This window comes from Bufo gargarizans, chromosome 3 (genome assembly GCF_014858855.1).
Source record: "Bufo gargarizans isolate SCDJY-AF-19 chromosome 3, ASM1485885v1, whole genome shotgun sequence".
Lineage (NCBI taxonomy): Eukaryota > Metazoa > Chordata > Amphibia > Anura > Bufonidae > Bufo > Bufo gargarizans.
In genome coordinates, this window is record NC_058082.1 from 385,002,594 (window position 1) to 385,017,458 (window position 14,865).

Sequence of the window (14,865 nt, forward strand, 5' to 3'; positions counted from 1 at the left end):
TTTAGCTGACTCTCTGGGGAATTTAGTTCATGAGGAGACAGGAGTACAGAGAGGACAGACAGGACAGATTGTGGCAATGTATGCTGTGGTAATGGAGACTGTAAACAAATGCTGCTGCTCATTAGCCACATCTCACCCCCCTCTCATGTCTCCTCATCATCTTCATTCCCACAGAGATTTACCTGTATTCAGGATCATGATTCCTGACAAGCAGAGCAGAGAGAAGTATGAGGCAGCACTATGGCTCATTGTGGTGAAGTAACTTGTCCTCCTGTGTGATTAGGACAGGTTTTGTGTGTACTGATAGGACGGCGGTCATTTTATTTCTTCTAATGATTAGTCCCTAGACAAAACAAGCCATTCTAAGTAATGAAATGTATTTGTGAATACATTTATTATAAAATAATATTTAAGTATTTTTAAAAATTTTATTCCTGGAGAACCCCTTTAAATTGATGTATTTATTTACATTTGCAGAGATTTGTATCCCCATATATTCAAAGTGGTCTGTGCAATCTAATATCTGCATACCCACTGGGCAATCTGATGCGTTAATGGTAGAAATAGACATTTCCCCCAGTTTATTTCAAATCTGCAAATAGAGCCAAAATCATAAGAAAGACCAGTACATTATCGGCATAAAAACATAGTTTGTCCCCATCTCCTTCAATACCAAATCCACATATCGCACTATCATCCCTAATCTTGCTACCCTTTGGCTCCTAGAAAATCGCGAACAGCAGCAGAGAAAAGGGACACCACTGCCTTGTGCCTCAGTGTAGATTGAATGTCTCCGACCACTCCCCATTAATATTTATTCTGGCCATTGGAGCACTATATAAAAAATGTATCCAGTTAATTAAATTATCACCTATGTTAATTTTTTTAATTATCTTACAGAGGAAGTTCCACTCCAACCTGTCAACAGCCTTAGATGCATTCAATGATAGGATGGAGCAATCATCCCCCTCTCCTCACCGGATATTAACAAGGACCCTATGAATATTTGTCTTGGCATTTCTTTTGGGAATAAACTAACATTGATCAGGATGTAGTAAAGTTGCAATAGCTTTGTTTCTTTACAATGGTGGCCTCACAACTTGTTTCTACCCTGCCTAAGAGCAACACTGGTATGAAACACATACAGGTGTAGCCAGAATGATCTGTATAAGCAGAATGGTACATAATTTGAAAATGGGGTGCCACAGAACTATACTAAAATAGGGTAGTGCCTGGTGCACACAAATGGTTCTTACTAAATCTGCAAATGCAGGTGAAATGCTGTAACTCATTTCTGCATTTTAAATCATTTATAATAAAAATAAAGCAAGACAGATTTTATAACTGAACTTTGTGGAATCATATGCTGGATTTCTTTTACTGTTACACAAACTGTATTGTATATAACTATTAATGTATATAAAAAAAAACAATTACCTTCACATAATGATCTTTGGATCCAGTAATAACTAAATCCTGTTTATTTGCTGTGCTACTGACTGTTAAGCACATGATTGGTGCCATGTGCCCGGCTAGTTTCCCCATGAGCTGCAACCTACAGGAATGTGAGAAGGAAAATCAATAAATTAGTTTCTTAATATAGTACAGTACAGTTTCTTGAAGGGCATCTGTCAGCAGATTTGTACCTATAAAACTGCTAACCTGTTACATGTGCACTTGGCAGCTGAAGGCATATGTGTCTGCATTGCTGAGAAAAATTATGCTTTATTATATACAAATGAGCCTCTAGCAGCATCGGGGCATTGCCATTACACTTAGAGGCTCTGCTCTCTCTGCAAATGCCAAAACCTCTCCATATTGATTGACAGGGCCAGGCAGTGTAAATATCATCAAACCTGGTCCTGTCAATTAAAGTGGAGGGGATGCAGCAGTTGCAGAGAGAGCAGAGCCTCTAGGTGTAAAGGCAACGCCCCAGCTGTTTTGGCGGAGAAGATGGCTAAAAGGTTGGAGGAGTGTTTAAAGTAGGGGCAGGGGGAGGGTAATTACATTATAAATCTCTCAGATGCCCTTGACGAAGCTTTTCGAAGCGAAACCCGGGTCGGGGGTATGCAATTTTATACTGCTTGTATAATATTCACTTTTGTGAGTATAATAAATACTGTTATTCCGTTTATGTGATGGTATTTCACTATTGTGGCTATCCTTTGGTCTATGACAGAGGCGAATGAGTGGAGACTGCTGCTTTCTGTGGCCTTTTGCTTCCCAAAATTCCACGGATTTTTGGGAGGAGTAGGGAGGTGTTTTTCCTGCCTTCTGGAGCAGCGTGCTCCAACGAAAAAGGAGAGGGGGAGGGGTTTACCTTTATGTAAAGTCTTGTCTAAAGCCCACACTCTGGAAAGCTATAAGTGAGGGACATGAACATGTGGAGTCCCTGTAGGTAGAAATACATACGTCAATTGATAAGTATTTGATCGTTACCCACTTTACATTATATTATATATTATTATGCACTAATATTGTATTAATATATATATTTTGTTTGTAACTGGGTTTTGTCTTCAATTCAACACAGATCACAAGCTTGTTTTAGCTTGGTATTTATGATAATAGATTAGAATCTCCTTTATTACAGATTCTAATTTATTCACATAAATAATATAGACTGTCAATCGGAGACAGCATAAATATTCTGACACCCCCAAATCCTTACTTAGCCCTCTTACCCAGTTAAACCAGTACTCTCTGGTCTGCACTGATGAGGGTCAATCACCCTAAAACAGCTGTCTGCAGATGAGGTGCTGGCTTATTTAATATCGGAGTCATGTCTCAAGGGTCTAACATTGACTTACAGGATAGCTGCCTTACATCTGGTGGCATTAGAGACAGAGCTTGTTAAGAGCTCATTTGCATCCATTTCTTCCCAGAATTCCAGAGAAGCATGCATAGCCTATAAGTGTCATGGCTGAGGATGGGGAAAACCCTCAGCCGTGCGATGCTCAGAAATGTCCAGTCGATGTCCAGAATTAGGGAGCAGATCACCTCCTATTGCGTCCCTAACGCTGACCCTGTCTCCTGTCCGTATGAGCCGACCCTGGTGGTAGGAGGGCTCATACTCTGGAACCTAATAGTCCCTGCAAGCCCTCAGGATGGCCCTGAACTAAGGAGCAGGGTAAGACAACCTACTCCTCCTAGGCACGGAGGAGCAGGGGTCTCACTGGCCAAGCAGCATGAAAGAAGGGAAACATGAACAGAACTATGAACATGACAGGTGAACCCAAACAGTTCCACACAAACCTGCCACAGCCTTGCTGACAGGAACCCGTGCTAAGAAAACGCTGTCCGCACAAACGTAGACAAACAGCACACACACACATAAAAACACACAGGAACCAGTACGTCCATAGCTGCAATAAAAACCAAAGGTAACAGACATAAACTAAACATCAGGGGTTAGGATTTTATGACTGGAAGGGTGGCCCTTACTGGAAGATGGTATTCACAGGAGGCTGCTCCAGCTAAGCATGGCTGAAGCAACCCACTGAGGCATGCCAAACACAGAGGCTTTCTAGGCCTAAGTGGCCACACCCACACAGACACACCCAGTGTCTCACACACACAGAATGGGAGTTAACCCTTCCATCACCAGGGAAGGGAAAACACCACTAAAAGGGGAAGTGCACACAATAACATAAAACCTAGTGCACACATACACACACACCTAACAAAGAGGTAGCTAGGTGTAACCGTATGAAGATGCCGCAAGCTGCCTAGCACCAGCTCAGGCTGCTATCTGTGACAATCTCCAACCACTTGTTGCCCGCGGCAACCACATGTGAGGCAACACACACAGCCCTCACCTGTGGTTGAACAACCAAAAACAAACCGCAGGCAACAGCATGCGGTTAAGGAGTCACGACTCACGACCATAACCATGGCCGTGACAATAAGTCTCCTAAAGCCAACTAAGGCACTCTCTGCCCAAGAAGACAGTACCCCCCAAAAATACGTTAGTACATAAAATGAGAATGCTTGGACTGGGAGAAAATGTGTGTATGTGGATAGGTAACTGGCTCAGTGATAGAAAAATGAAGGGGGTTATTAATGGTACACCCTCAGATTGGGTCACTAGTGGAGTACCACAGGGGTCAGTATTGGGCCCTATTCTCTTCAATATATTTATTAATGATCTTGTAGAAGGCTTGCAAAATTAAATATCAACTTTTACAGATGACACTAAACTGTGTAAAGTAATTAACATGGACAGTACACTGCTACAGATGGATCTGGATAGATTGGAGGCTTGGGCAGAGAATAAGCAGATGACAAATGTAAGGTTATGCACATACTTGTTAAATTGGTAAGTTGATCACTATATGAGCAGTTTTCTGCTCCATTTACCAATAATGTATAATAAAGGTATTGTTTTTATGAGCACGCTATACTCTTCTAGATACGCTTAATACTAAAGACGTGTTGACTATCGATTATATCATACTTATCTTCCTTTCTGAAATGTCAGGTGACAATAAATATAGAATCATGTCATCTGCATATACTCCTATATGGACTTCTCTGTCTCCCATGGTCACCCCGGTTATATTGTTGCTGCACCTCACCTTAATTGCCAGCGACTCAACTGCCAGTGCAAAGAAGAGTGGTGACAGAGGGTAGCACTGTCTCGTACCTCTATGAAGAGGAAAGCTTTCAGATGGCCTTCCATTTATCAATAGCCTACTGACCGGGCTGCTGTATAGTAATCCATTTGAGAAATTGTGGCCCAAACCAAAACGTTTTCAGGCAGCTAATCAGATAGGCCCATTCTGTACACCTTTGTGTAATGTAATGAAGGCCCCCCCCCCCCCAGAGCGTATAGCCTGGGGGACACATGGTGGCAGGGACAATGAGCTTTATTTTGAGGCAATAAAATGGCTTTTAGGTGAATTAAGGTTGTGGTGGTATTTCTCTCCCCCCTCTCTCCCCCTTGTTTTGTCTTATTTTAATTCTAGGTTTTTCTGACAGGAATCTGGTTTTGGCTGGTTCCCCTAGTGATCTGCCTAGTAACGAGACGCTCTGATCAGCTGTCAGGATTGGCCAGCTGTTTTCTAAAGCGGGAAATGCTGAACAGCTGATTGGCAGCTGTCAATTTGAGCGGGAATCCAGGTGAATAAAGGTGACAGCGCACAGATATCCAGCTGTCAGTTCCAGTGGAGCACCCTTCAAGGAGCAGCGCCCCACCCACCCTCCCTCCCATTTTTAATGTTGTGTTGTAAGTTTGGGGGTGATCGGTCACCCAGCTCGTGATGGGTGGACTTAATGGTCCATAAGTTTATGAGATTTAAGTATTTATTCAATTATTTATATTTTATGGTTGGATTATTTATTGATATTTATTAATTCAGTATTTTGGTTGATTGGTATGATAACTTGGTAAAACCCCAAATAAAGCAACACGGCCTATTTATTCCACACTGATTTGTTTCTTGTTTTAATTATATATATTAATTAAGTTTATATGGTTTCAAGAAATGTGTCCTCTGCCACCCATGACTTTTACTGAATTGATGCATCTGGCTTCCCTACAAGAAATGCGAACAAAGCCGGATGACCTTGAATTAATGTACAAATCTCCTTCTTTTATAACTAGTAATAGGGATTTTCATCCCCTCCATCCCTCCAATGTTGGATCAAACATTTGAATATGACTTCAGTGGAACAAAAGGCATTGCAGGAATTGAGAGACAGAGATGACATTGGTTATAAAAAAAATGCGGATAAGGGAGGAACGGTTGTTGTTTTGGACAGTGTGGTGTATAAATCACAGGTTCAGATTATGTCAAATAACACTTCTGTATATGCCGCGCTGAGGGGCAGCCCTCTCCTCCCTTTCCAAGAGGAATTGGTCAGTATTTTGATAGTATATTGGGAATAGATTTGGGCATTTTCAATAAAAAAAGATATCTATGCAGCCCATCCAGTAATCTCCGTCTTTCACGTCCTGCCGAAGATTCACAAGGGTACATTTCCTCCCCCATTGAGACCCATAGTGCCAGGCATTGGGTCGTTTTCGGAAAAGCTTTTGGAGTGGGTTGACTCACTTTTGCAACAGCTGATTCCAGGTCTGTGTTACAGGCATTTTCCCAGTTTCAATGGGGTGATGGATCACTGCTGATGTGGTGTCACTGTACACGAATATCCACCATGATCTGGCACTGAAAGCATTATCCTGGTTCCTTGACATATATAGTGATTATACCAAGGAATTGCAGGAATTTAAGGGTATAGTTGTCGACTTCCTCCTCCGGCATAACTTTTTTATGTCAAATAATGATTTTTATTTACAGGTGTCGGAAGTGTCAATGGGGGCTAAGTTATCTCCCTCCATAGCCAATATATTTATGGCCTGGTGGGAGAAGAGCTTTCTCCTCATCGACACTCACCATTTTTGTGGTTGTGTGGAGTGGTATGGTCATTACATCGATGACCTGCTAATTGTATGGTCTGGTGATGTGGCGGCCATACCGCTGTTCACGAACTACTTAAATTCATGGGTGGACTCTATTTCTTTTGATGTCCACCATGATCCGGATTCTATAAAGTTTTTGGATTTGTGCCTGAGGAGAGATGTGGATCCGTCAATGGTCCATACACTTACATATAGGAAAGACACGGCAGGAAATACGATTCTTCATGTGTCTTCATGTCATCCACATGAAGACACATGAAGAATCGTATTTCCTGCCGCATACTGTCGTGTGCATGTTATTCACAACATCCCTAAGGGTGAACTCATTAGGGCAAAAAGAAATTGCATGGATGAGGAATCCTTTAACACTGGAGCTAATAACATCTTAAAAAGACTTTCATGTAGGACGCATTCCAGGAAAGTGATGTTAAACCATTATAAACTGGTCTCTAATATAGACAGGAATATGCTGATCTTTCCTGAAAGACTAGCCTCACGTGAAAGGAATAACCAAGGTTCCACCAAAAATAGTGCTACTACTTTTGTGACACAATATAGTGAGCAATTCAGTGAAATTTGCAAAATTATAAAAAAAAAAAATCTACCTCTTCTTAGTTATGATAATCAGTGGGCAGATATTGTAGAGGGTGGTATTAGATGCGCAGCATGGAAGGCTCCCACTCTTGGCAAATTACTAAGTCCAAGTATGTTTTGGGATTCTGTTATCCCCAAACCCACATGGATCAGCAGCAAAGGAAGCTTTAAGTGTGGTCATGACAGATGCATTTGTTGTGACCACATGCTGGTCACTGATCGATTCAAATCCACTGCTAATGGCAAAGAGTTCATGAGTAAATCTTACCTTAACTGCAACACAAAAAAATGGCATTTATCTGATTACTTGTATGGATTTCTTTTTGCAATATGTGGGATGTATTTCCGATCAGATAAAAGCCAGGATACGCAAACACATCTCTGATGTGCCCCATCATGAGAGCTGCAATGTGTCGGCGGAGAGTCTGCATTTTGCGGTTTGTCATGATGGGGACACTTCTAAATTGAAGGCGCAGGGCATTGAAAGAGTAGGGATTCCTGTCAGAGGAGGGGACCACTGAATTAAATTGTTAAATAGGGAGGCATACTTGATGTTCCAGCTAGGCACTCGTCACCCGCAGGGATTAAATAAAAGACACAATCTTATTTTGCAGTATTAGGTTATGTGCTATATATCTTCTATGGTATTATTTATGTGCCAGCCTTGAGCAACTATTTGTTCTAGTAATATAAATCTAGTGTATTTTATCTATTGTTTACATTTTCATTTTGTTACACTTTTAAATATTACATGTTGTCTTGCTTGCACTGTGGTTGCCTGGGTTACGTGAGTTCCTGATTGCATAGTCAGGTGTGGGTTGGGGCATATATTGTGCAATCCTTTGAGTTTTTTTATGTCATGATGAAAGACCCATATTGAGAGTGGTCTGAAACGCGTCACAAAATTATCTGTGTTTTGGAAGTTTTAAACCGCTGAAATAAAGTTTTTAACCTTGCTTTGCAAAGCTGGACTTTTTCAAGCTTTTTGGAGGCCCATTCTATTGAATCGAATGCCTTGGCAGTGTCTAGTGAAGTCAGGGCCCAATCCTCATTTAAGGAGAACCCCACCTGATATTCTCGGTGGTGGATTTCCCTGGCATAAATCCTGTCTGGTCTGGATATACCAATGATAGGATTACCCATATTTAGACGAGTGGCCAGAATTCTTGTGAATATTTTTTACATTTAGTAGATTTTGTAGTGCTATGGGTCTATATGAGCCACAGTCTCCCCAGTTTGAATATCATTGGTGGCCAGTGCGCCCCCCCCCTCCCTCCCTCCCTCTATTGTAATAATAGGTTGGTGGCATTAACAACATTGGTGGCCAGTGTGCGGCCTCCCATCTCCCCCCCCCCCCCGATCATTGGTGGCAGCAGAGTTCCGATCGGAGTCCCAGTTTAATCGCTGGGGCTCCGATCGGTAACCATGGCAACCAGGACGCTACAGCAGTCCTGGTTGCCATGGTTACTTAGCAATAGTACAATAGTAGAAGATTCATACTTACCTGCTGGCTGCTGCGATGTTTGTGTCCGGCCGGGAGCTCCATCTACTGGTAAGTGACAGCAATGCGCCGCACAGACCTGTCACTTACCAGTAGGAGGAGCTCCCGGCCGGACACAGACATCGCAGGTAGGTATGAATCTTTTACTATTGTACTATTGCTAAGTAACCATGGCAACTGGGGGGGGGGGAGATGGGAGGCCGCACACTGGCCACCAATGTTGTTAATGCTATAGAGGGAGGGGGGCCAATGGGGGGCGCACACTGTGCCACCAACAAATTATTACAATAGAGGGAGGAAGGGGGGGCCGATGGGGGGCACACACTGTGCCACCAACTAATTATAACAATAGAGGGAGGAAGAGGGGGGGGGCCGGGGGACGCACACTGTGCCACCAACGAATTATTACAATAGAGGGAGAAAGGGGGGGCGATGGGGGGCGCACACTGTGCCACCAACCTATTATTACAATAGAGGGAGGGAGGGGGGGGGCCGCACTGGCCACCAATGATATTCAAACTGGGAGGGGGGGGTCTGCCCCCTGCTGCCTGGCAGCCCTGATCTCTTACAGGGGGATATGATAGTACAATTAACCCCTTCAGGTGCGGCACCTGAGGGGTTAATTGTGCTGATCACGGCCCCCTGTAAGAGATCGGGTGCTGCCAGGCAGCAGGGGGTAGTCTTGTACACAGTTTGTAGTATATTCTAACTAGAAGCGTCCCCATCACCATGGGAACGCCTCTGTGTTAGAATATACTGTCGGAAAATAGTTTTCACGATCTAACTCATATCTGACAGTATATTCTAACATAGAGGCGTTCCCATGGTGATGGGGACGCTTCAAGTTAAAATATACCATCGGATTGGAGAAAACGCCGATCAGATGGTATAAAAGGGACGTCAATGGGGACGGATCCGTTTGAAATGGCACCATATTGTGTCAACGTCAAACGGATCCGTCCCCATTGACTTGCATTGTAATTCAGGACGGATCCGTTTGGCTCCGCACGGCCAGGCGGACACCAAAACAACTTTTTTTTCATGTCCGTGGACCCTCCAAAAATCAAGGAAGACCCACGGACGAAAAAACGGTCACGGTTCACGGACCTACGGACCCCGTTTTTGCGGACCGTGAAAAAATACTGTCGTGTGCATGAGCCCTTATCCTTAAGTGTCACTAAATATTGTCTTCCTGCTTGGAGCCATGCGTTTCTGTTAGTGTCTGTCGAGTGATTAATATATTGCTGTTCCAGTGTAGTACACCGGGATTCCAGCTCCAACTCTTTTTATAAAGGATATGCTGGAGTGTAAGGACCCTCGAAGAAATGCCTTTAAGGTGTACCACACCAATGCTAGGTTAGGTGTGTATTTCAAGAAGCTGTCATAGCTGGTAAGGGATTCCATCTGCTGATCCCAAGAGGTTGCATGGATGTATATTCATCCTGTACATTATTGAATGCGTGCCCCGCATCAGAGTGCACAGTATCGGTGAGTGGTCCAATATCCTTCTGGGTAGGTATGTTGTCGCATGTAGATTTAACATCACTAACTCGTTACCTAACATATAGTCTATTCGGGTTAGGGAGTTATGTCCGCCGATGTGGCAGGAGTATACCTTGTCTGTGGGGTATTTAGCTCTCCAGAGGTCCACCCATCTAAATTTAATCAGAAACCTATTAAGGGTCCATTCACACGTCCTGTTTTTTTTCATCCTGAAAAACGGTCCGTTTTTTGCGGATCCGTTGTTCCTGAAAATGTTTCCGTATGTCATCCGTTTTTTGCGGATCCGCAAAAAACGGAAACATGTATACATTTCAATAATCAAATAAAGTTGTTTGGATTTCTTTGAAAAAAAAATAAAAAAAAAAAATAAAAAAAAAAAAAAAAAAATTTGTTATGTGTTTCCAGGAACGGAATCCGCAAAAAACGGATGACATACGGAAGTCGTGAGAGGGGTCTAATGTTTAAATCTCCCATGCAGATTACTCTAGCTTGTGGATAAGTGGCTGCGAATGTAGCAGCCAAGTGTACAACCTGCATAGAGCCTGGGGGTGGGTTATAGATCCCTATTATTGTATTTTGTACATTGTCAATTAGAGAATGGACAAAGTCATATCTGCCTTCTGAATCAATGACCAAGTCTTTTACCTCCCAGAGCAATTGTTTGTGTACGAACAGGCATACTCCTCGTGAAGAAGAGGTGAGATATAAGTGCCCGGCTCATTGAACCCAAGGTTTCTTTAATACACGAGAGGTGTTAGTGGTAAGATGCCTTTCTTGAAGACACAAAATCTGTGGATTAGAGTGTCTGATAAAAGCAAACACCATAGATCTCTTTTGTGGTTTCCCCAAACACCTAACATTCCATGATAGTATTTTTAGCTCAGCAATGGATTCAGAGGCAGGTATATGTGATCAGAAGTGAAGGCAAATGCAGTGGATGAATTAGCACAGAACATTGCTACATGAGTAACTGTAAGTAACAAATAGAATATAATTATTGTAAATCCTGAAAAACTAGAATTGCAAAAAATCTGTGTTCCCTAACGTTATGTTGTCTGAGTGTTAGGTCTGTAATAATTTCTTATTTCAGACTGTAGGCCAGTAAATCCGGGATGCCCCCATCTATGATGTCAGTTGGCAGAGGCATGCGGGCTATAGCCACAGAACTAATGTATCCATTTTACTTAATTGCATGTACAGTACAGACCAAAAATTTGGACACACCTTCTCATTCAAAGAGTTTTCTTTATTTTCATGACTATGAAAATTGTAGATTCCCACTGCTGAAAGCATCAACACTATGAATTAACACATGTGGAATTATATACATAACAAAAAAGTGTGAAACAACTGAAAAGATGTCATATTCTAGGTTCTTCAAAGTAGCGACCTTTTGCTTTGATTACTGCATCAAAAGATTCATTAGTCGTCCTCCCTAACTGAGGTCCTTTTCCTTCATTTTCTTTTGTAAAAACTGAATAGAAGTATTCATTGAGGCAGTCAGCTAGTTCTTTATCTTTTTCCATATACCTTCCTTTTTTTGTTTTTAATTTGGTAATTTCGTGTTTTAGTTTCCTTCCTTCATTTATGTATCTGAAGAATGTCTTATCGCCTTTTTTCACTGACTGAGCTAATTTCTCTTCTGCCTGTGCTTTAGAAGCTCTTATAACTTGCTTGGCCTCATTCTGCCTAATCTTATAAATTTGCCTGTCATCCTCTTTTTTTTTTTTGTTATAATTACTAAATGCTATCCTTTTGTATTGAATGATTTTGGCCACTTCTGCTGAGTACCACAGTGGTCTATTCCTTTTTTTGCTTTTACTGGCAAGCCTAAATGCAATTATCTGTTGCCTTCAATAGTGCCACTTTTAAGTAGTCCCATTTCTCCTGGACTCCATTGAAACTGTTTCAATTTGATAGGGACTAGTATACCACTAATCTAATTTTAGAAAAGTCAGTTTTTCTAAAATCTAAAACTTTTGTTTGGTCACTGTACTTATAGTAAACCACACTGACTGGTGATCACTAGATCCCAAGCTTTCCCTTACAGTAATATCAGATACCAAATTCCCATCTGTGAATACTAAATCTAAAATGGCCTCATTCCAGGTCGGTTCCTCAACTACTTGCTGTAGACATAATCCCAGTAGGGAATTTAGAATATCTGTACTCCTGGCAGAACTAGCTATTTTGGTTTTCCAGTTTGCATCAGGAAGAATAAAGTCTCCCATAATGATAACTTCCCCTTTCAATGTAATTTTAGCTATTTCCTCAACTAGTAGATCATCTAATTCTTTGACTTGGCTAGGTGGTCTATATATCACACCTACACGAGTTACCTTATGATTATCAAGCTGCAACGTAACCCAAACTGACTCTAAATTGGTCTCGCTAACTTGTATTAAATTCGATTTTATGCTATCTTTCACATACATGGCCACCCCTCCCCCTTTCTTGCCTTCTCCGTCTTTCCTATATAGAGAGAACCCTGTTGTTATATCCCAGTTATTACTCCCATTTAACCATGTCTCAGTAACAACAGCCACTAAATCTATATTCTCAGATGCCATTATAGACTCAAGTTCATTGATCTTATTCCCTAAACTGCGAGCATTTGTAGACAAGACTCTGACATTGTTACTGGGGCAGTCGGACTGCTGGATTATCACTCTTTTGCCCCCCTTGTATGCACAACAGTGATTTGATTCTAAAATTGGGCAGTTTGATCCTGCTTTCTTGAGTTGTTTATACAACAGGCTTTATCTCGGCTTCTGAGTGATCAGTGATATTGCTGCATGTGCTGCTGCAGGAGTCTGGTTCTGTCTAGGCTTCTTCCCCCTTCCCCAGTGCTGTGGAGGTATCTGCAAGATGGCCAACTGGCGGGAAACTTTAGCTGGTAATATCTACGGCCGAATCCCCTTCCCTCCACCTTGGGTATAGCGCCTTTGGTCAACTGCTCTCGTCCCCTTATGCCTCATCAGGATCTGGGCTTCAGAGCTCACTGCAGGTCCATCACTTAAACCCACATGTGGCACCCTCGCTCTGATTCCCAAAGCGGCTCTGAACGTGGCTCCCGGCGTGCGTCCTCTGCACACTCTGCCCAGTATATTCATACGGCGCTTGTTGCTATATGTTGCAGGGCTAAGTCAGGGTGTCTGTCTTGCTCAAATGGTCATGGATCTGGATTCAGGATTTGTCCAGGTCTGTGGTCACAACTGCAGAGCTCCTCTCACTTGCATCCGGCCATCTTGGCTGCTGGCCAAGTCTATTATTTTTTACTCATTTCTTTGATTTAGTGATCTTTATCTTGTGGATTTAGCAGCTGAAAACATTTGTTTTCCACTGCGGAATCAGTGGCAGATTAATAGAAGATTTTAGCCGTGTGAACACAGTATAAGGGCTATATGTGTCACGGCTGTGTCTTGGTCTCTGTGTTGTTCGCCGTGACACGTTAGCCGTGCATGTTGGTTGCACCTGTGTGTGTGCTTTGCTCCTTTCTCCTGGTTACTTTTCTGTCTGGTGCGTGTGGGGTTAAGTTCCTGGCTGGGCGTGGTCACTTCCCTTCCTTTCCCTATTCTATCTGTGGTGTGGTATGTACGGGTTGGTGTTGTATGTCTAGTTGCTGTTCCATGTCTGGTCTGTCTATTGTGTCTGTATAATACTGCATGGATGCTAGACATGTCTCCTGTCTGTGCCTTCGGTGAGAGGGCTCCTGGGTTCCCAGGAGGGGGAACAACTAGTCAGTGAGCTGCTCTGCCTGGGGCCTCAATGCACCCTGTCAGCATTGGAGTCCAGACAGTTACTGGTGTGCTGGATTCTGTGTTTGTTGTTTGTACTGAGTCCTGTTTGGTGATCAGGTTCCAGTACATATGCATGGATTCCAGTTTGCTGCTCACTGTCATTTATTTTTGTTTCTAGGACTGAGGGAGATTCTGGATCATCCTTTTGGTGGAGGAACCGGTTGTCTCCAGTCCTGACACTATTACCATGGTTCTACAGGGTGTGTTAGGCCCTAAGTTATGGTGTGTGAACTTTCCTACCATCGAGGCCTGTTCATACTTATAGTTACTCAGGACCAGCATTAGGGTAGCTCTAGGAGGTGACCAGCCCCCTCTACCCTGTGTTCAGGCCTAGTTTCCCATCAGTGTTCGGTGTGGAGTTCTTCAATATGGCCAAGAAGGAGAGTGATAGAGTGCTGAATCAGATAACATGGCCTCCATAATCATCCGACCTTAGTCCAGTTGAGGTGGGGTGGAATGAGTTGGACTAGAGGAAAGAAAAGCAGCCAAGTGCTCAGCACCTCTGGCAACAGCTTCAAGACTGCCCTTCACACTGCGCTGTCACACCTGGAGTAGAGAGACAGCTATGTGCGGATGATGTTCATTGATTACAGCTCGGCCTTTAACACCATCCCTCCCAACAAGTTGGCAACGAAACTGAGCAACTTGGGTCTCAGCTCACACCTGTGCAACTGGATACTGGATTTTCTTACAAAAAGACCAAAAATCGTACGCATGGGCAAGCACTTTTCTTTATCCTTAACACTAAACACTGGGGTACCGCAAGGGTGTGTGTTGAGCCCTCTCTTTTACTCCCTCTTCACAAAAGACTGTAAACCTATTCACAATACCAATACCATTATAAAATGTGCAGATGACACGACCGTGATAGGCCTAATCTCCAACAATGATGAAACAGCCTATAGGAAAGAGGTTGAGAACCTATAGAGATTAAGAGGAGTAAGAACAACAACCTCATACTCAATACCAAGAAAACAAAAGAGCTAATTCTGGATTTTAGGAAGAAGAAACAAAATGGACATCATACCATTAGCATTAATGGT

General features: G+C 42.7%; 1 protein-coding gene across 1 annotated transcript in view; it reads right to left on the reverse strand.

Moving 5' to 3' along the window:
• Positions 1 to 14,865, reverse strand: part of LOC122933028 (kinesin-like protein KIF21B) — a 330,187-nt gene that overhangs the window by 155,559 nt on the left and 159,763 nt on the right. Inside the window, exon 4 of the mRNA XM_044287762.1 lies at positions 1,438 to 1,555. Coding sequence (XP_044143697.1) covers positions 1,438 to 1,555 — 118 coding nt within the window. The remainder of the gene's footprint in view (positions 1 to 1,437; positions 1,556 to 14,865) is intronic.